The sequence below is a fragment of the Balaenoptera acutorostrata genome, chromosome 10 (assembly GCF_949987535.1).
Source record: "Balaenoptera acutorostrata chromosome 10, mBalAcu1.1, whole genome shotgun sequence".
NCBI classification, from domain to species: domain Eukaryota; kingdom Metazoa; phylum Chordata; class Mammalia; order Artiodactyla; family Balaenopteridae; genus Balaenoptera; species Balaenoptera acutorostrata.
Window position 1 is genome coordinate 104,758,143 of NC_080073.1, and position 20,001 is coordinate 104,778,143.

Consider the following 20,001-nt stretch of genomic DNA (forward strand, 5'->3'; position numbering starts at 1 on the left):
GGGGAGGGGGCGGGGCCAGGGGCGGGGGTCAGGGGTTGGGCGAGGGGCTAGGGGCGGGGCCGCGGGTGGGGTCGAGGTCGGGGGTCAGGGGTCGGGGTCGCGGCCCCGCCGGCCGTATCCCGGCTGCGCGCTGCCCTGTGTCCTCCCTGCAGGCGGGCCGAGTCGGAGGCTTTGCGCGCGGAGCGGCCAGGGCCTCGGGGCGGCAGCGCCCGCGGAGACGCCGCCGGTGACGAGCCGGGGGCCAGCGGCGCCGAGCGGTAAGAGGCGGCCGGGCCCTGCCGGACGCCCACCCCCCCGGCCCCGCCCCGGGTCCCCGTCCCAGAGGCCGGGCCGGGCGCTCACCCCGCACACCCCGCGGCGCCGCATCCCCCGCGCCCGCGCGCGCCTCCCTCCCGCTCCTTCCGCCCGGGCGCGGCGCAGGTGGGTTGGTTCTTACTGATGCAGAGCATCCCTGAGCTGCGTTCTCCGCGTCCTCAGGACCCACCCTTCCTCTAGGGGACAAACAGTTGTGAACGACTAGCAAAGACACTGAGTACTGCGGTGGCTTCAGTTTGTGGTTTTTTGCGGATACCCATGCCCTAAGCAATGCCTTAATCCGTTTAAGCAACGCCTTAAAGATTGCTTCACTTGTTTTATTACACAGTAGTTCTCGGAGACTTCTGCCTTGAACAGGAGTGGGCGCCATAGCAGGATAGTTCGGGTGGAGAACGGTGGGCCTTTTGGTACCTCTGCGGCATGTGGGAGTGTCGGCTGTGCCCGTGCGTAAGGTTCATCCTGCTTTCAAACGGAGCACCTGGCTTAAATCAGTAAGAGCAGAGTTCATGACCCTGAGTTTTTTTTGTTTTTTTTTTTTTTTTTAAAGGATTTTCTTATTTATTTATTTATTTATTTATTTTTGGCTGTGTTGGGTCTTCGGTTCGTGCGAGGGCTTTCTCCAGTTGCGGCAAGCGGGGGCCACTCTTCATCGCGGTGCGGGGACCGCTCTTCATCGCGGTGCGCGGGCCTTTCTCTATCGCGGCCCCTCCCGTCGCGGGGCACAGGCTCCAGACGCGCAGGCTCAGCAATTGTGGCTCACGGGCCCAGCTGCTCCGTGGCATGTGGGATCTTCCCAGACCAGGGCTCGAACCCGTGTCCCCTGCATTAGCAGGCAGATTCTCAACCACTGCGCCACCAGGGAAGCCCCTGACCCTGAGTTTTAATTCCAGATAATTCACCATACTTTTTCTAATTTGTGTTTTATCGTCCTGTCTGAAATTATCTCCTTTCTCACTTCAGACCTTCACTTCCTACTCTTCTGTCACTTAGACCTTCCACCTGGATTGTTCTGTGCCCCCCGTTTTTGTCTGATCGCCTCTGGCTTCCAGTTAATTTCCTGTTGCTACCCCGCCTCACCCCACAGGCCCCCTCTCCCGCGTCCTACGCTTTCTCCTGACCCCCTTTGGATGCGGAGCCGAAGTTCACGCGCTCTTTGAGATCAGCCTCGTGCCGTACCCTCAGCGTGCCTGGCCCACACTTGTGCAGGATTGTGCGGAAGCAGAGAAGCGGGACGGGGGGAGAAATGGTGAGGACAGCGGCCCCAGGCTGCGCGCGTCCGTCTCCCGAGAGGTGCGGCAGCTGCCGGGGGCGCAGCGTCGGGGAGCAGCCCCGGCGGCCAAGGCCTCACTCCGCGGAAGCTTCCTGCCACGTCCCCCGCTGCTTTCCCTCTGGGAGCAGCTTGTACTTTCACCTCTTGGTGCATTTGGGATACCGAATGGAAAATTTTCTTTTTTTTCTTTTTTAATTTTTATCCTATATTGGAGTATAGTTGGTTAACAATGTTGTGTTAGTTTCAGGTGTACAGCAAAGTGATTCAGTTATACATAAACATCTATTCTTTTTCAAATTCTTTTCCCATTTAGGTTATTACTGAGTACTGAGTAGAGTTCCCTGAAGATTTTTGTCTTTTAACAAAGGAAAAGCTAACCAGCTTCTTTGTAAATCTCCAAACATTTCTTTTTTTTTTTTTTTAATTAACTAATTAATTAATTTATGTTTGGTTGCGTTGGGTCTCCGTTGCTGCGCGCGGGCTTTCTCTAGTTGTGGCGAGCGGGGGCTGCTCTTTGTTGCGGTGCACGGGCTTCTCATTGCGGTGGCTTCTCTTGTTGCGGAGCACGGGCTCTAGGCGCATGGGCTTCAGTAGTTGTGGCACGTGGGCTTAGTAGTTGTGGCTCACAGTCTCTAGAGCACGGGTTCAGTAGTTGTGGCACACGGGCTTGGTTGCTCCGCGGCATGTGGGATCTTCCCGGCCCAGGGCTCGAACCCGTGTCCCCTGCATTGGCAGGTGGATTCTTAACCACTGTGCCACCAGGGAAATCCCCCAAGCATTTCTAATTGCAGTTGGATTTGGTGAAACATGCCACCTTGAACCGTCGGGCAGTGCTCACCTTTTAAATTTTCTCACACGTGTTTTGTGAAAAATATTGGTAAGGCAGGAGGATATCAAATAGTAGAACCAATGCCCACCCTGTAGGCAGTTTGCAGTCTGGCTGACTTCACGGGCTACTGACAGCCTTCCTTACTGGCTGACGAAGTTGGTTACTTTTATTCTATGACCTCAACAACATGGTTTTCATCAGCTCCCCTTTATCCTGTTAAGGTAAGGCTATTTCTCTCACAGGTTATTTTGTACCTTAGGGAACCAGGATTCCAGAGCTGAGAGAAGCTGGAGAATCTGTCAGGAGGCTTTGAAAATACAAATATCTGGCCTCATCCTACTGAATCAGAATCTGTGCCATTTTTTCAACTATTGTTTTTAAAGAGCTCCCCTGGCGACTAGCTCCAACGCATGTTATCTCAGAGAGCAGAGAATTTTATTAATTTTACTTTTCATGAGAACCTCCGGAGAAAGATAATCTTGCAGCCCACGTGCCAATGTTCAACTCTCCTTCCTATCGAGAGATAACTTCCTTGTGGCTCAATTAAATCCTCATCCTGTACTTAAGCTTATTTGTCCCTGTTTCTCCTTAGTGCAGAGATAATACCTAGTACTACCTTTCATTTGTATATTGCTTGGAGTTTAGTTTGCAAAGGATTTTCTCATTTGAGATTAAAAAAAAAACAACTGAGTTCATCCCTCACGTTCCCTTTCCAGGATAAACGATCACCTCCCTCTCCTGCACACACCCCACGCTTTTCCCACATACCACTCAGCACAGTGTCTGGAACATAAATCCTCAATGGATATTGTACCTATCCTTATTCATTTTTTGCCTTAAAAAATATTTCGTAAGTGTTTCTCAGCGTCTGGAGTCTAGAATGAGAGGTGGGCTGGTCAGTGTGGAGTATGTGAGGATTTTGTTCGGTTGATGGAAAGATTCTTATACCCTTTCAGATCTGGTGCGCAGATAGATAAAATCTGGTGACTGTGCCATTGGGAACTGGACGTTTTATCATATCTTTTAAATCCATTATTTTTAACAAACTGTGAATGAAATCATAAATTCTTATAAAAGCCTTTCATTTCCTAAGAGGTGTTAGTTATCCAGCTGATAATAGTTTGATGAGAGCATTGCCCCCTCCTCACAAATGCTGAGTGTCCTTTATAGGAGGGAGGGGGGGCCGGTCATGGACCTTTGTGCCTTTTGTCATATTTTAACCAAGGGACTTGTAAAATTATGTATTTGAGCTTTTAAAGTTTTCTTACATTAAGTTTATCCTAAAACAAATATTGTTTTAGAACTTATCTCACTGGAATTTGGATACAGAAGTACCCGTTCCTGAAAATAAAAACTTCCCCCCTGAAAGGGATGGTGCGACAGGTGGTAAGAAATCCTCGATGTGTCTATTTATACTTATATTTATAAATATATGAAAATTTATATTCTAATTTACAATATGAACAACCACTCATATTAAAGGGGGCTTGTTTTGAATATCACCAGTTTTATGTACCTATTAATTGTCTTTTTTTTCATACACGTTCTTGCAGGCAAAATTAACAAGGTAAGGATAAATATTTGGTTTTAAGTAATTCACAAAACATTTTAACATTACCATGTATGCTCCTTAAAGAAAATTTCTTTCCTCAAAGTTAAACTTTTAAATTTTATTTCTATAGAGTTCTTCAAACAAGTCAAAGCCTTTATTTACTATTTTACAAGGCTGCAAATTGGTCATTAAATATCTTACTATATTACTTTTTTTCAGCATAACAGTGTTATAAATGGAAATTAACATTGTAGCGAAGATAATGTTTTCCAGTCACTGCCAAAAGGGAAGTGGTCTCAGCCCTTAAGATATCTTGAAGCAGCTGAAATGGTTATATTTTGTTTTGAAGTAGTGAAAAAAATTAATCTTTCATTTACTTTTTTTGATCAAAATATAAAACAGTTAACTTAATAAAATAAAGACAATCTTAATGATAGTCAAGGCTTATTAGTTAACACTGTTTAGTTGATGTTTATAAACAGATTATACTAATTCCTACTGAGGTCAGTAAAAACCATTTATATGGACATGAGGGAGTATTATAGGACTTTACTATATATTGCTTGGTTAGAACAAGAACTATACATTCTTAGAACAAGAGTCGGGAACAGAGATGTCGTGTGTTTAAAAGTCTTCTGCTGCTTTATAGAACCATTTGGAAATTCCAGTAGAGCAACTCATGCTGGAACTTACTTTGTCAGAGCATGCTCCCAAAACAACACAGGTAGGGTTTTATTCATCACACTCTGAAAGTATTATTTTTTTTTAAAAAAGCATGCAGTTACCGACTAAAATGTTGTCCATGGTTCTCCTGCTCTTAGAGTAGCACGCAAGGGGTATTGCGGTTATGGGGCTGCCCTCTCGGCAGAGGAAGTGCCACGGGAACAGGCGAGAGGCTGTTCATGTCTGTAACCCCTGAATTACTGAAATAAATCTAAATACAGATGAGTCAGCTGCTCAGCTGAAGTACGAGGCCAAAACCACAACCAGAAGAAAAAAGTACTGTGCGCAAGTACTGGGAAATTATAGAGACGCGTCCTAAAATAGGACGCGGCTGGCAGACAGCACAGTGTGTGGTGAAGAGGTGACGGCCCTTTACAAGGAGGGTCTAGAGGGAGAGGGTTCGGACTTCCCGTTGGAGTGAAAAGGAGCCGCAATAGGAAAGTAATAATTCACGTGCCAGGAATGATTTTCGTTCCTTCGCGTATTAACTCATTTAACCCTCAGGACAGTCCTGTAAGGGAGCTGCTGTTGCCATTGTCCCTATTTTACGGATGAGGACATGGGAGCAGGTGACACGTGACAGACGGTTGAACCAGGATGTGAAAGCTTGGTTCACGCTCTCAGACCCCCTTCCTTGCTTCAGTCCCTTCCTGGGATTTGAATTCTTACTTTTTGGTTCTTAAACTCTGGTGTGCGTGAGAACCAGCTAGAAGCCTTCTTCAAAACGCAGGTTACTGATATTGGGAAATTAACGTGTATCGAGCACCGCTGGGTGTTGCTTTTACATAGTGTATTATTTAACGGGGATGCTGAGTTGCGTTCCCCTCTTTTGTCCCCATTTTTAACAACTGTGTGGTTCCCTGGACAGCCGCTGTCTCTTCGGCTGAGGATTCTCCGCTGTGCGGCTCGGGACACAGCTCACCTAGCGCTAACACTGAGGGGAGAACCAAGAGGCGGGAAGGGGATCGTAGTGACTCATGTCCTGGGGATGCGGGTGGTGATGGGGGGGAGGAAGCCTGCTTTTACGAGAAGGAACTCAAAGGAAGAGGTCAAGTGACGTGAGAGGACGTAAATGAGTCGGCAGAGCGCAGTGGTTGGAGACGTGAACGTGGGACCCAATGCCGGGGTTTAATCCCAGCTCCACCACTTACGAGATGTGCGACCTCAGCCAGGCTGGGCCTCAGTTCCCTCATCTGTCAAAGGTAGAGAATGGAACTGCCGACCTCATGGGGCTGTTGTGAGGACTAAACAGAATCACGCGTTTGGTGGGTGTTCGTGATTGATACTGGGGAGGCCTGGTGATGGTGCAGAGTTGGAAGCTTGGGGTCAGGGAGACATTTTACTACTGAGATGTTTCTCCTCAATATGCTGTCAACAAGGAAAGAGAATAAAAGTCACGATAGCTTTCATTTAGTGTTTAACAATTTGCAAAGTACATTCATATAATTGTCTGCTTCTTAGACCACCTCCAGGGTGGGTATTATAATTTCCATTTTGCTCGTTGGTGGCGAAGGGGTTCAAGCTTAGGTCTTCCACATCCAGATTCCGTGCTTTTTTTTTTTTTTAACTGTACTACATGGATTGTGTCTGTGATCAATTATAGATTTAAGGTGATTTTCCTGTGGTTTTTCAGAGGCAAGTCAGTAAACCTGTAGTATTTATTAGCTAAATAAATAAATTTTTATTATTTTCTGTACTTTTTAAAATCCTTCAAGACTGCTTTGTTGTCTTTAGTGTAAATTGGCTTTAAAAGCAGCAGGAAGATAATGGGGCTATAAATATGTCAATTAACACATCAGATCTTTCCATGGCAGTATTTCTAGTAAGCTTTAAAAAAATACTAACTGTAAACTCAGTATTCTGTGGCCTGGCTTTTTTGCAGTTTTCATTTGAATATAATACCTAGAAGTATTAGTCCTAACCTAAAATAAAAGAGCACAATCCGATGGAAATTACGATAGACTATATCTGGGATAATTTTTGTTTGATAGACATTGTTTTGCTTCCTTTTTTGTTAGAATAATTTTTAAAAAACCACAGTGGCTAAAGTTGAAGCCCTTCTTAAGTAACCTAACTACATTCTTTGAGAGTTTCCTTTTATCTAATTCTGGGTCAATAAACATTTCACTATAATTTCAATTTGAGTTGGATAGCCTCCTTTTCAGACATCATAGTTGAACGTACAGTATATTCATAGGCAAATAGCTGTAATTAGACACTTTCAGCCTAGTGGCCATTCATAGCCAGTTAGCCATTTGTAGGTATAATGATCTAGTCTCCTGTGCATGTACAAAGTGATGCCCAGTTACTGTTTTAATCTGTACTTTAAAATATGTATATAGCTGTATATAATTAGAGCGTATTTGAAAATTAACATGTTTCTGTTACAGATAGATACACGTATGCCATTGGGAACCAAACATTAGCTAGTCTTTGATAAAGGTTTCTTATTCATTATCATTTTAATAGCATTTTAATTCTAGGAAACCAACCATTTATTAAATAAATCATTTTTTTTTTTTTTTTTTTAAGGATTTTCTTATTTATTTATTTATTTATTTATTTTTGGCTGTGTTGGGTCTTCGGTTCGTGCGAGGGCTTTCTCCAGTTGCGGCAAGTGGGGGCCACTCTTCATCGCGGTGCGGGGACCGCTCTTCATCGCGGTGCGCGAGCCTTTCTCTATCGCGGCCCCTCCCGTCGCGGGGCACAGGCTCCAGACGCGCAGGCTCAGCAATTGTGGCTCACGGGCCCAGCCGCTCCGCGGCATGTGGGATCTTCCCAGACCAGGGCTCGAACCCGTGTCCCCTGCATTAGCAGGCAGATTCTCAACCACTGCGCCACCAGGGAAGCCCTAAATAAATCATTTTTTAAGGGATTTCAAAAAATCTTCAATGGAAACTGGCTGTCATGTGACCAGTAATCACATAAGGTTCTTCGCTGTGAACCACTCACTGACAAGTGCTTCAGTGGACAAGCCAGTTGGCTCCTACCCTGCCCTGCAGACGCCATTAAGTCACTGCTGGCCTTATGCTGATGGAGATTCTTTTAAGGACAGAAATGAGCCTCATATTAATTTATGCTCAACTCTAGGAAACAACAGTGGCGAACTTTTAACTGCGCCAAATTGGAATCTGAAGTATGGAAACAGCAGTGTGGAAGAAAATTTAACAGATGAAAGTGATTTATCAGAAAATGAAAAAGCAAACGATACTTTACTCAGCTATTTTAAAAAGATGGACCTGAACTTAAAGCCAGAAACAATAGAAAATGTTGAAGACTCTTTCACAGAAGAACCAAGTGAAGTATTTCCATATCCTGATTTTCTTCCCCCTCCTTTCAATACCCTGGACTTGCACAAATTAGCCATCTCAAAATCTGAAAATTGGAAAATGACAATGGAGTCCCTAGACAGCTCTCTGGAACATTTGGTAGCTCGTTGACTGGACATGGAGAGATTGCAGCGCGTGACTATTCAGAGAGAACGGCTGAGACTGCAGACGTCCTTCTGTGCTCCCTTAGCCGCCGAACGACCCGCTTCCTCCAAAGCTGTACCCAAAATGAGACAGCCCAAACCTTCCGACTCTGTGGGTCTTCAGACAGCTTGTGTAGGAAAAGTCACGAGGAAAGGAAAACCAATTCTGGTTCTTGCAAGCTTGAATACAGTGCTCCCAAGTGGAATTGCAGCCGTGCTGGGAAATACAAGTGGAATTCTAGACCAGCTCTGAAAACCTCACCCACCACAAAACAGGTGATTGCAGCTTACGACGACTTTAAGAACCCCAAGGTCTCCATTTTAAACCCATGCCAAGAACCCTCAGCCAAGCCTGCTCCTGCCCAGACAACTCAGTTGCTGGTTAAAATGGTCTCAACCAGATGTCTGCCACCAAAGTCTCCTACACCAGTTTCACCTATACCTCTGTCTTTTCCTGAAAATCAGAGGGAAGAAATTAAGGCACCAACAAGGACCAGAAAGAAACTTCACCGAAAAGACATGGTACTGAACAGACCATTCTATATTCAGAAGCTAAACTGTTAATCACCTTCGTTGATACCTAAGGATAAGTGCTCACCCATTGACCAAAAATAACTTTTCTTTCCTGCATCTCAACGTGAGCAAGTCTTTTCCAAGAAGCCTGGCTAAAATATGGTTCCTCATTCCGAGATACAGGTATTACACACACACACACACACAATTCCTGAATGTGCTGTGGAGTGGAACTTGTGACAGTCGCGGCTGAGACGTCTACGTATAAACCAAGGGCTTCCCTGATGACATATTTGAGTCTCTTGCATGTTATCTTTCAAAGGAATGTTTCACTTAGAAAACCATTCTATTCAAGATGGTTCTTTTGTTGTGATTGTTTCCCAGTATAATTCCATCATCAGTAAATGGCATAAAACTTATCGCTGGTACAATTATTCTTTTATTCCGTTCTATTAAACAATCATAAGAGCCAGTGATTTTTTTTCTGTTTTTAATTGAAGTATAGTTGATTTACAATGTTGTGTTAGTCTCAAGTGCACAGGAAAGTGATTCAGTTATACATATATATGTATATACTTTTTCAGATTCTTTTCCATTATTACAAGATATTGAATATAGTTCCCTGTGCTATACATTAGGTCCTTGTTGTGTATCTATTTTATATATAGTAGTGTGTATCTGTTAATCCCAAACTCCTAACTTATCCCTTCCCCTTTGGTAACCATAAATTTGTTTTCTGTATCTGTGAGTCTGTTTATGTTTTGCAAGTAAGTTCATTTGCATCATTTTTTTAGATTCTACATGTAAGTAACATCATGTGGTATTTGTCTCTCTCAGTGATTTTTTTTCCTCCACTGGTACCCTTTCTTCTTTCCCTTCTCATCTCGACAAATCTCCTTTGTCTGTCATTTTGACCTAAACTTTGGGTATTTGCTTGGCCATTAAAAGCTAAAGAAGTTGCCAGTTTGTTAAATTAACATACAAGATCCTCTAGGTCCTCCCATGAATCCTTAGAAACTTTCCCTTCCCCAGGCCCTTTGTCATATACATGAAAGCAAGATCGTTTCTCTTTGGGGCCTAGCTACAGGTTTAGGCTTGAAACAACCCACTTCCCTCAGATCCAGTAGTTTTAGGATATTGAAGGAAAACGGGAAGAGGTCACTGTCCACAGAGCAGCCCAAATCTCTTGTTCATGGAATTTTCCCCGACGGCTCTTTGTTGCTGGAAGTGTTAACCTTGGTTAGATGAAGCTCAAACAGCTAAAGCTTAAGTCATTAACTGGTGAAAAAGGGAAACTATGTAATTGACACACTTTACTGTACTTAAGAATCAAGGAAACAAAAAAGTAGAGTCCTGGTTTCTCTTGGAGGCCTACGGAAACAGAATCTTTGGGAGTCGGGCCCAGGGATCCACTTTGCAGAAAAAGGCATCCCAGGTGATTTTATTGCAGGTGGTTCCTGGAACATACTTGAAAAACACTGTAAAGGGGAAAACCTGATGTAACATGCATGGATCAGAGTTTGGATATTTTGGGGGGTAGTGGGCTTTGGTTTTAGTGGATGGTTAGTGAGTTCAAATTAGTTTTTATTAAATGTTAAAAAAAACACACACTTGATAAAAACTTCAAACATTACCAAAAGGGAAAGGCTTCTTCCCACCCCCAAACTCCTCCCCCCAACTAAGGCAGTCAGTATTAAGCTTTTGTATATCATCCCCCTAAATAAGATGGAATATTTGAGTTAGGGATGGGTGAGATGAATTAAAGTACAATTGAAATAAATGTTGAAGAGGCAACTTGTTTGAAACAAGAGGTAGCTTGTTTCCTCTATTCTATCGTTAGGAAAAGAACAAGGCTCAAATAGTATTTAGAGGCAGGGGTCAGTGTATGCTTAGCTTTTAGGTTAATTTCAAAGAACGTTCTGGAACCTCATCAACAGCAATAACAAATAAACTTAGTTGTTCAGGATCCCTTATTATAATAGACTTTTACCTAAATCCCATATAATTAGTGTCGTTAGCCAAATGGTATAACATCCCGTTCACAGATTGTAATACAGACATGGACTTGTACTTTCACTCAGTTCCAACCTGCAATGACCTTCCTCGTTTCCTCCACCAGCTCTCTTTACTCTTGCCTACAATTCTGAGTCCTGAACCTTACATACCAGCCCTTTGTATCCATTCTCATTTCTTCCCTCTTTACGTGTTTCGATTTTTAGCCCCTCACCTTTAGAGCTGGAATGATCTAATTTTTACTTGTAAACCCTTCAGGAAGGGACATGCATTTTGTCCACTGCTGCAGCCCGGTCACTGCCTGGCAGGTGGTAGACACCCTTTAAGGCGTTTGACTGGAGCGGACTTCACCCATCACAGAGGCTTGTGACGTTCGCAAAGCAGCTGCGAGCACTCGCTCCCAGGCTCCGCCACTAACAGCCCCAACTCCTCAGGCAGGTTCCCTAACCTCTCTGTTCCTCACTTACCCAATTTGTAAAGCGAGTAGGATACCTTTTATCTCATATAATCACGTGAGATCAACTGAATGAAGTGCCTGGCAAATTCAGGCACGTATCAGGGAGAGTAGGAAGGGCACAGGAGGGCAGAGTGGCTGGAGTGGGCTGCCCCGGCACTGGACTGTCACCGGATGTGACAGCTCACGATAGACCGCGTCCCACCTCTCGGGAGGCACGAGCCGGGCACCGGGGACGCGGTGTGGAGTAAGGCACGTACACCCTGGCTTCCGGAGCGGGCGCGGGGGACGGGGCGCAGGAGGCGTGGAGGAGCGTCTGCCGGGGGCTCCGTGAGAATCCTGCACTGAAGGATTTCATCTCTTGGAGTGAAGGGTGCGGGAACACGGATTCTGGGCTTTAATGTCTTAGAGGTGGGTAACGGCAAATTTCTTACTGGGGACATAACCAGACTGTTTTATTTAGGATGCCACTGGACCTAAAAAAAAAAAAAAAATTTAAAAAGAAAAGAACTGAAACACCTACTGGATAGTTTTCAGTTAACAGTCCCAAATTGCTCTAAATGTAGTTATGTAAAAACTGTGAGCAGCATTGCTGACTTCAATTATGAGGCAGAGGGACTAGTAATTATGTAACATGTCATGAGCACGTGGTTAAAGCAGAGTCGCTGGGATTCTTTCCGGTGCTTAAACCGAGTCCCTAGAATAAGGCACCGCATAGAACGATGGGAGAAAACAGGCAACACATACAAACGGGTGAGGAGAAAAACTCACCACGGAGGGGGGCTGATGTGTAGTTATCAACAAATTCAAGACATTTTGCTATTTCCCAGACCTGTTGGAAGTCAACTTCTACCACCGTTTTTGAAGAAACATTTGGCAAAGTCTGTAACAGACACGTACAAAGTAATCCTCCTCAGGAAATTCTAGTTAAATCTGGCTTTTCGGCTTGCTCGCGGAGTCCCACGTTTAGCCCTCCAGCACTGACACTTTTTCTTGGCTCCTTTTCGGGTCTTAACTGAGGCAGAGTCTGAGTTTCTCATCCGTAAAAGAAAGCCCATGATGAAGGTTGTCATCAACCTAAATCCACCCTACATACTACTTCCCCTAATAAAAACAGGATCTCATGACCCCTGCCCATCACTTTGGATAGATGACTACGTAGCCCTTAGTCCTGTACCAGGCCGAACAGGAAACACAACCGGGGCTTTTACAAGGCTCTCCAGAGCCACTGCCACTCAGCCCATCGCTCCAACCACCACGACCTGACCAGACGGCCTGGCTGGCCACCCGGTGGCAGGGGCTCCAGCTGGGTCGGACGTGCTCTACAAAGCCAGCCTGGGCCTCTGCCCTCCGCCCTCCGGTCCTGTTTTGCGTGTGCTAAAGGTTCACACGACCTCCCTGTTCCTCTTAAGTATTTCATCACTGTTCTGTTTAAAGCTGAAGACAGTTCCTTAGGAGAAAATAAAGAATGGGAAGAAGCGGACAGGGGTGCAATACTCGTCAGGCTTCCCTGCCTGCAATGAACTGACTGGTTTAAGTCATTACAGGAAGGGGTTATCCCGTTACGCATCGTTTCTATCCCTAGGAAAACGAAATCAAGTATGTGTAACGGGAACGAGAACACAACACCCTCTGGCGTGTGTTCTGCGCTTAGCTGCTTGCAGGCTGTTTCCAGGCTGCAGGTTCCGAGGGGCAGATTCGGCTCGCTTGGCGGGACCTCCTCCCCACCCTCCCCTTCGTGACACTCACAAAGCCTGTTGGATGTCTTCCGAGAACCTTCCCTAACCTGGCGGTTCCCAGTCATATCTGAGCACAAAACACTTTGCAAAGCACATCTATAAAGATCAGGTTAAGAAACAGTGTTTCTGACTTAGAGCTAAATGTAAGATACCAAACTCGAGCAATGAAAACTTAGGAGGCAGTATGGTAACAAGAGGCACATTTTATTACATTTTCCTAATAAGTCAACTGGGAACATTGCTGCTGAAATGCAAGTTACAATTCAAATGACACTGGGAATAATTAGGATACATGTCAAGTATTTTCAGAGATGAGCTTCCATATCTTGATCACTAAATGGAAAGATTCTTCAGAAGAACAGTCCCTTACCCTACACATAGGAGAAGAAAAATTAAAGATACCATGATGATATCTATCAAAATAACTGGAAAGCATTTTAAAAGTCAATTTAGTGTACATTAATTGACATGTAAAACACATGAATTTGTAGTGAGCATTTCTATAAGGACGTTTCGTCTCAGAAAAGAATGATAAAATTCACGTTAAATATATGCCTGAACTAGGATTCTATGAAAAAGAAAACACTTTATGAAGCCCAACTTCTGACAGTGTCATGGTAACTAACATAAAGTAACTGCGCATTTGACATCTGGCTTCTTTCCTATCTCAACATTTCAAAGGGGATTCCCCTCAACTGCTCGGCCTGAATCTGAAGACACGTGATTCCCGGTTCAGAGATTCTCCCTCTCCCCGGCCAGCTGGAGACGCCCAGGTGAGGGGAGGGGGAAGAATGCAGAAAGGGACAAACTGGGAACTGTGCACCTCACTGCCTCCACCACGTACCCACAACACTATGACTGTAAAAATGTCCTGAGTATTTGTTTTAGTCAGGAAAAGAAAGGGGTAATTATAATGGCAAAAAAAAATTTTTTTTTAAACACAACATTATTTTGAGAAAAAGTAGAGTGGAATGAAGCAGGCACTGGGGAACGAAGACAGAAACAGGACGCTGTTAGTAAGGACTGGAAAGTGAGGGTGAACGCAGATGCTGGGAGGGTCTTAAAGTTGATGACAAGACACTCCCTTCAAAACCCTGACGTTCCAGCCTGATTTCTGATAACCTTCGAGAACAGCTCTACCCAGAGAACGGCGTCTAAAATGCGTAAGCTCAACTACAGAGAGAACTATGCCATCTTTGTGGGTTACGTCCTAGGACTTACGGAGCTTGAAGTCTCACAGTCACTTGGCACCATTTTTGCCATAAAGTGAAATACAGCAAAACCTTCGTGAGAGAAACTACACAGCAACTGACTGCGCGTCTGCGGAAGACTGTTCGTGCCCTGGGCCCACCTAGCAGAGGGCTTGCAGAGCTCCACGTCTCTCTGCCTTAGAACATTACAGACTCCAATACAATTACGTGTGTGTGGATAAACACTGCTTACAGGGTTCCTTTCAAGTAGATAAATCAAGGAATGCTGAGTTCGGGAATTTCAAAGATCGACAGAACGTGCCCTCGCATTTCCCTTAAGAAGGAACGCTGGCAGTGCTCTGGATATCCGGTCTATTTCAAGCCCGTGACCGGGGCACTGGCTGAACACAGACACTGAGGGTGAGCCGGAGAAGAGGGCGTCCCAGGAGCTGAGCAGTGCTCGTAGGGTTCCTTTCTACCCCTGTGCATCAGCCAAGGAGACGTGACACCTAATGTGGAAGACTACACTGTCAGATGGATGCTCTTTTGGTGGCTACTGTTTTTCTAATAATCCTTAGGGACCAATTTTGACAACCACGTGTGATGCAGAATCTCACCATCCACGTGGCCAACATCGCTAGATCTGACCCCTATTCTCATCCTAGGGGAGGGAAGTGGGGAAGAGGCAGGAAGCATGATAAAGCGAAAACTTTACAATGAACACAGGAGCACCACAGTAACGCACCCCAAATCATAATGCTGAAAACTAAAAAACCAGACAAAAATTAAATGGAAGATTCTTTTTTTTTTTTTAATCTTTTATAGGACAGAAACCTTAGCTCATGTCTTCCGCTGTCATCATCTTCCACTGAGCTGCACCTAAAACACAAAGAACAAGTAACAAGCAACTTTGTTTTTTAAAGAACACGTAACAGTTTTGAAGGCATAAGATGAACTGTCTCTAGTGGAAGTTAACTTACTTAAATAAGTATATAAAATGAAGCCATGAAAATCACCAGAAACATACAAACGTTAACTATCAATATTTTGAGTGAAAAAAACTAGGAAAGACTTGACTATGCAGCATATTATCACCAAAGTAAACAGTGGTGGGAAAATCACTACCCGTTTCATTCAGGTAGGAAAGCTGCACCTGTGACGCCTTGTTTACAGGGCGTCACCACCTGAGGACGAGCACCACCTGGCATTTACGTCAGTTTACGTCTAAACCACGAGGAGACGGGGGTACAGAGTCAAAGCTGGCCTATCGTATCATCTATCACCTTCCTGGCTGTAGTTCATTTCATGCCTTTAAATGGAGCAAAACCCACCAGAAGAATGCTGCTACTCTGATTTTCCATTCTTGAATGCACCAAAATGTGCATGCTTGTTGTAATTAGGTGCCTGGGTGAATAAAAAAATCCCATTTACAATTTTAAAATATTATTTAAACCCCTAAAATCTGATTATTTTCCACATTCCTCAGGGAGACAAGCATTAATTTTACCACCCAAACAGAAAAGATTACATACATTTCTGAAAATTCTCTGCTATCATGTTAAAAAACACTAATTTCTTCATGTTGCAAAACCAAACCGATTTACATGATTTTGTTTTAAATTGTTGCTAAATGTTTATCTACACATGCTGTCAGAAATAACCTTGTTAAGAAGGTGAAGCTGGTGTCTCAGCAAATCAGACCCCTTGGAGAAGGCGGTGAGTGGCCTGTGCCCCGTTTTCCTTTTTCTCTTTCCGCACCATCAGAAGGAAAAGTGAGAAAATAGCAGAAACATTAGTTAAATCCTGAATTATACCCCATAACCTACAGGAATTACCTCACTACACTGAAAGCTGACAATACTGGTAGAATTTTTTGATGAAATAATTAGGATCCTAATTATTAATAAAATGATAAACTTCTGGGTAGGTTTACATCTTTAACAAATAATTCTTTCAGTTAAAGACTTAAAGGAAGAAACGCAAGGTTGCTTTTAACTCTATATCGTTTATCTGACTTACCAGCACTGAAGACAAAAACTTTTAAAAATGGCTACAAATGCCTTGTTCACAAAAGACTTTATTACCTAGTGATGCATACTGAGAACATACAGAAATCTGCATGGTCCACGTCACATGCAGTAGAACAATCTTCACTTTACAATAAGTGAGTGTCAACTGTTTTATGCAATAGACAACACTTTAAAGTCACATTCTTAAAGAAAAGCTTCATTTACAAAAGAAATAAAAGGTAAAGAAGCAATTACCGCTTTTAAAAAGCAGCTGCTTTGTTCAAGAGTGGAAGGTTTATGCCTGTATTGAAAGACAACATGATCACAAATAATGAAAACAATGAACAAATGAAAAACACTTTTACCATAAAGCAGTACACTTTCAAAATGACATACAAATAGTTAAAAATTTCATTATGTTGTCTATCTAACTTTTAAATATGAGGACTTCCAGAATTAGGCCTCAACATTTGTTATTAGTAAATGAAAACTACGCATTGTTTCTATGTCACTAGGAACTGTATTTAACAAAATGTATATAAAGTCTATAGCAAGTTGATTTTAAAAAAATTAAAGTTAATAAGAAACAGTACACTGAAGGCGCTCTATCCATCAAGCGCATACTCTTCAAATTTTAAATGTGATGAACAGAACAGAAATTGTAACTATGCCACAGTTGCAATGCCAAAAAATAAAACAAGATCAGTTATCACACATGCAGGGAATTCTGCCACAACGCTAATATCCCTCATTTGTCAATTGTTCCAATAAAATAACATCTTAAAACACCAGTGATGTTGATGGTTTAGCTTACCTTCAGTGTACTGAATGTTGTACACAACCTGCTTTAAAAGAGGAGACCATCCCTGCAGGCAGGCTCAAGAAGGAACAGACCCCTTTCGGCACTGACTACACCCAGGGCATGCTGCTGTGGCCTGCACACACACACCTAGGAAAACGTGAATATAAACAGCATTTATGCTGGCCATTTTATCTGAAGACCAAAATGAAGCCAAGTTTGCTAAAAATAAATCAACCACCCAGTATTACTACTCATTTGATAACAGGTGCCTCTGTCTTTTATGAGAACTGCAACCGTTTACATTAGCACTGTAATGCTGTGCAGTCTTGGCAATTGAAACATTTCTACAGTGAAATTCCACATAAGACACAAAACAGATGAACTAGCATTTCTAAAAGAAATATCACCCTTGGTGTTAATTCAAATATATCATGCTTCCTCAAATTTGCTGGAGAAATATTTATAAGTTTATATACATTAATAAACTGCTGTGAAATTTCTTCAGTCTTTGTATTTAATTACTCAAACCCTTGGAGCGTCTTCATCTCGTTTAAATCTTCTCCTGGATGAAGGCGTGCTGCAGGGCCTGGTTGATGCTAATCCGTTTAGCTGGGTCCAACATTAGGATCTGGTCCAACAAGTCCTTCAGCTGGTGCACTTTTTTACGCTGGTCTTCAGGAAGTCGCTGGCACCCAATCAAGTCAGCCAACAGGTCCTTAGTTGGATTAATGGTGCTCATGACAGTAACTTTCTCCTACAAATAATTTTTTAAATGTGTATCTCTAAATAAATTACTAAACACATATAACCTAAAAAACTTGAATGAAAAAGGTCAACCCCAAGTTAGCCATGATAGTTTAAACATCATTCTGTGATTTAATTTTATAAACAGATCAGAATGACAACAGAAAGGAATTCTATGAGAATTCAAAACCATAGTTAAGTAATGAAGGTCGGGATGGTGTGTGAACAAAGGCATGGAGGTCTGGAACACGCAGCATGCCCGCTGGCCCACTGCCAGGTGTGGAATGGTGGGGTCCACGCAGTCGCGAGGACGGGGAACCGCTGAGGACGGCAGTCTTTCTGAGGAGTTAAATACATTATCTTATAGGTAAGAGGGCGCCAAGGAAGAATTTTTAAGCAGGGAGAGTAACACGATCGGATTTGTTTTCAAAAAGATCACTCTGGCAGCAGTACGGAAGCTGGATGGGAAGCCAGACCAAGAAAGTGACCCAAGGAGAGAGAAAAGGGCCTAAATATGATAAAAAAAATAAACTCATTACACTAGGCAAACATTTTAAAATCTTTTCCATAACCTGACGTGTCTTATTCAGGAATTGGCCAACAGCAACAGGAATTATTTTTAGTGTTTTAAAATACTCGCATCTCCTAGAACCACCCAGCACGCAATCCGTTAACAATAAGATAATCATCTAATGTAGCACACCTAAAGGACACTTACCCTCTCTGTTACTTTATCAACTTCTATGTACATGAAGTTGAGGTTTTGATCAAAATGTTGGTCTTTAAATACGCCTTTCCGAATCATCTGGCAATAAAACAGAACAGTTGGATTTTGAGCTCTTAGACAACATCGATAGCCTGGTCTACCGATGACCCGATACACAAGTCACACAAGTGTTCCTGTTTAGTCTCTCTGGGTTTGCTTCCTTATTTGAGAATGACCTCCGATTCCTTGTTCTCGAGAGAATAACACCTTCGGAAAAGCTCATACAAATGCTGTACCTAAGACTACTTAACAACATGAAATTATATTTTCCCGGGCAGTGACTTAGACCAATTACAATAAATATCATGTTGTGCTTTCACTATTCAAAACTGAAGACTAATAAGCAAAGACTTACACCAGTGGTTCCTGGGAAAAATATTACACAATTGGGGCCTTCTCTCTTGGCAGTTAAGAAACCTAATGGCATTGAAAAAATTATGTTCTAACAGCCCTAAAGTGATAGCAGGTCAGGCCTCGTTAAAAAAAGTACCGACATAGCTAATTTCTGTGTATCTCAGTCTAAACGAGTCCAACATAACAGAATTTGGACAGAACTTAAAAAACATAATGGCTTCTGACCTATAGGGAGAAAAATCTGTACATCTCTCAGAAAGTCAGCACATAAGCTGAAATCATAAAAGCCTAAGATACGGTCTTTAGACATTTTTATAAATGCCTATAAAATTCTTGATTTGTGTTAATCAAACAAATATTACAGCTCAAGCATTAAGAGTGAGTTTCAGGTTAAAAAGATGTCATTTTCCGTGAGTTTTCTCGGTACCTTCTTCCTCTCCCAAGCAGCTTCCAACCTCTATAAACGGACTGCCGTCAAGTCCCCCTCTCACTCTCTTCTGACTGAGTCCTTCCTCCACCATCTGCCTACCTGGACCTGCATCTTTTCTCACTGCAGCTGTTACCAATAAAGGTGTGCTCCCAGGAGCCCTGCTGCTGCTCTGCCCATCACTGAATGACAACCAGTGGAACAAGGGAAGGACAGAGATGTGAAAACAGTCGCATGTATCCTCTCTCCCTCAATTCCAATTCTACCTTAAACTATAGGCCCTACACTTCTGCTTAATTCAGGAGAGTAAAGAAAAGCACAAAGACAGACTTTAGACAAGAAAAGGAAAATGGGATCCTCTTATTCTCTCTTGATAGCTCTTGGCTGATTAGAACCACTAATTTAAACACCAGAAGTGAGAAAGAGCTAAGGAATCAGAGTAACCATGTACCTGCCTCTCAGAAACTGTTTTATAACCACTAGAGATGAGTGTCAGCAACCCACGAATCTATCAGAAGGTACCACTAAGACCTTGGAAACAAGCTCACACTAACATCCTACCTTATTTGGCATCTTTCCTTTGAGATCCATGGCGAGCTTCAACATATGATTATTGGTTTTGCCAGGAAATAAAATCTTTCCAGTATAGAGTTCATACAAGGTGCAGCCTACGGACCACATATCTATACCATAGTCATAGCTTTTACCTATAACTGAAAACATAATACAAGTTTTAACACATGATGATAAAAACAATCAACTACTGTTTACTTCCATTAACAGGGGCATCAATTTAGCTCGGACTACGTAACCACAATCTGAGTACCTC

The 20,001-nt window shown here is 43.1% G+C and overlaps 2 protein-coding genes and 1 long non-coding RNA gene across 7 annotated transcripts in view; 2 read left to right on the forward strand and 1 right to left on the reverse strand.

The window, feature by feature from the left end:
- Nucleotides 1-9,391, forward strand: part of FAM217A (family with sequence similarity 217 member A) — a 22,919-nt gene extending 13,528 nt beyond the window's left edge. The window contains 6 exon segments of the mRNA XM_007173902.2: nucleotides 3,716-3,800; nucleotides 3,968-3,981; nucleotides 4,616-4,690; nucleotides 4,788-4,864; nucleotides 7,562-8,295; nucleotides 8,298-9,391. Of these exon segments, the coding sequence (XP_007173964.2) occupies nucleotides 3,716-3,800; nucleotides 3,968-3,981; nucleotides 4,616-4,690; nucleotides 4,788-4,864; nucleotides 7,562-8,295; nucleotides 8,298-8,776 (1,464 nt within the window). The 3' untranslated portion in view covers nucleotides 8,777-9,391.
- On the forward strand, nucleotides 428-3,635 carry LOC130709038 (uncharacterized). The gene is made up of 3 exons (XR_009009461.1): nucleotides 428-806; nucleotides 1,400-1,561; nucleotides 2,510-3,635. It is a non-coding gene; the product is annotated as an uncharacterized LOC130709038 (long non-coding RNA).
- A 3,674-nt stretch (nucleotides 9,392-13,065) lies between the features above and the next one.
- The window catches only part of PRPF4B (pre-mRNA processing factor 4B), a 43,287-nt gene continuing 36,351 nt past the window's right edge, over nucleotides 13,066-20,001 (reverse strand). The window contains exons 13-17 of one of the 5 annotated variants that reach the window (XM_057554641.1): nucleotides 19,734-19,885; nucleotides 18,344-18,430; nucleotides 15,732-17,635; nucleotides 14,905-14,949; nucleotides 13,066-13,251 (exon numbers count right to left, since the gene is read on the reverse strand). In XM_057554641.1, the coding sequence (XP_057410624.1) occupies nucleotides 17,432-17,635; nucleotides 18,344-18,430; nucleotides 19,734-19,885 (443 nt within the window). In that variant the 3' untranslated portion in view covers nucleotides 13,066-13,251; nucleotides 14,905-14,949; nucleotides 15,732-17,431. Of the gene's footprint in view, nucleotides 13,252-14,904; nucleotides 17,636-18,343; nucleotides 18,431-19,733; nucleotides 19,886-20,001 lie in introns of those variants that run through there. The other 4 variants (XM_057554640.1, XM_057554639.1, XM_057554643.1 and 1 more) reach the window with 4 other exon arrangements.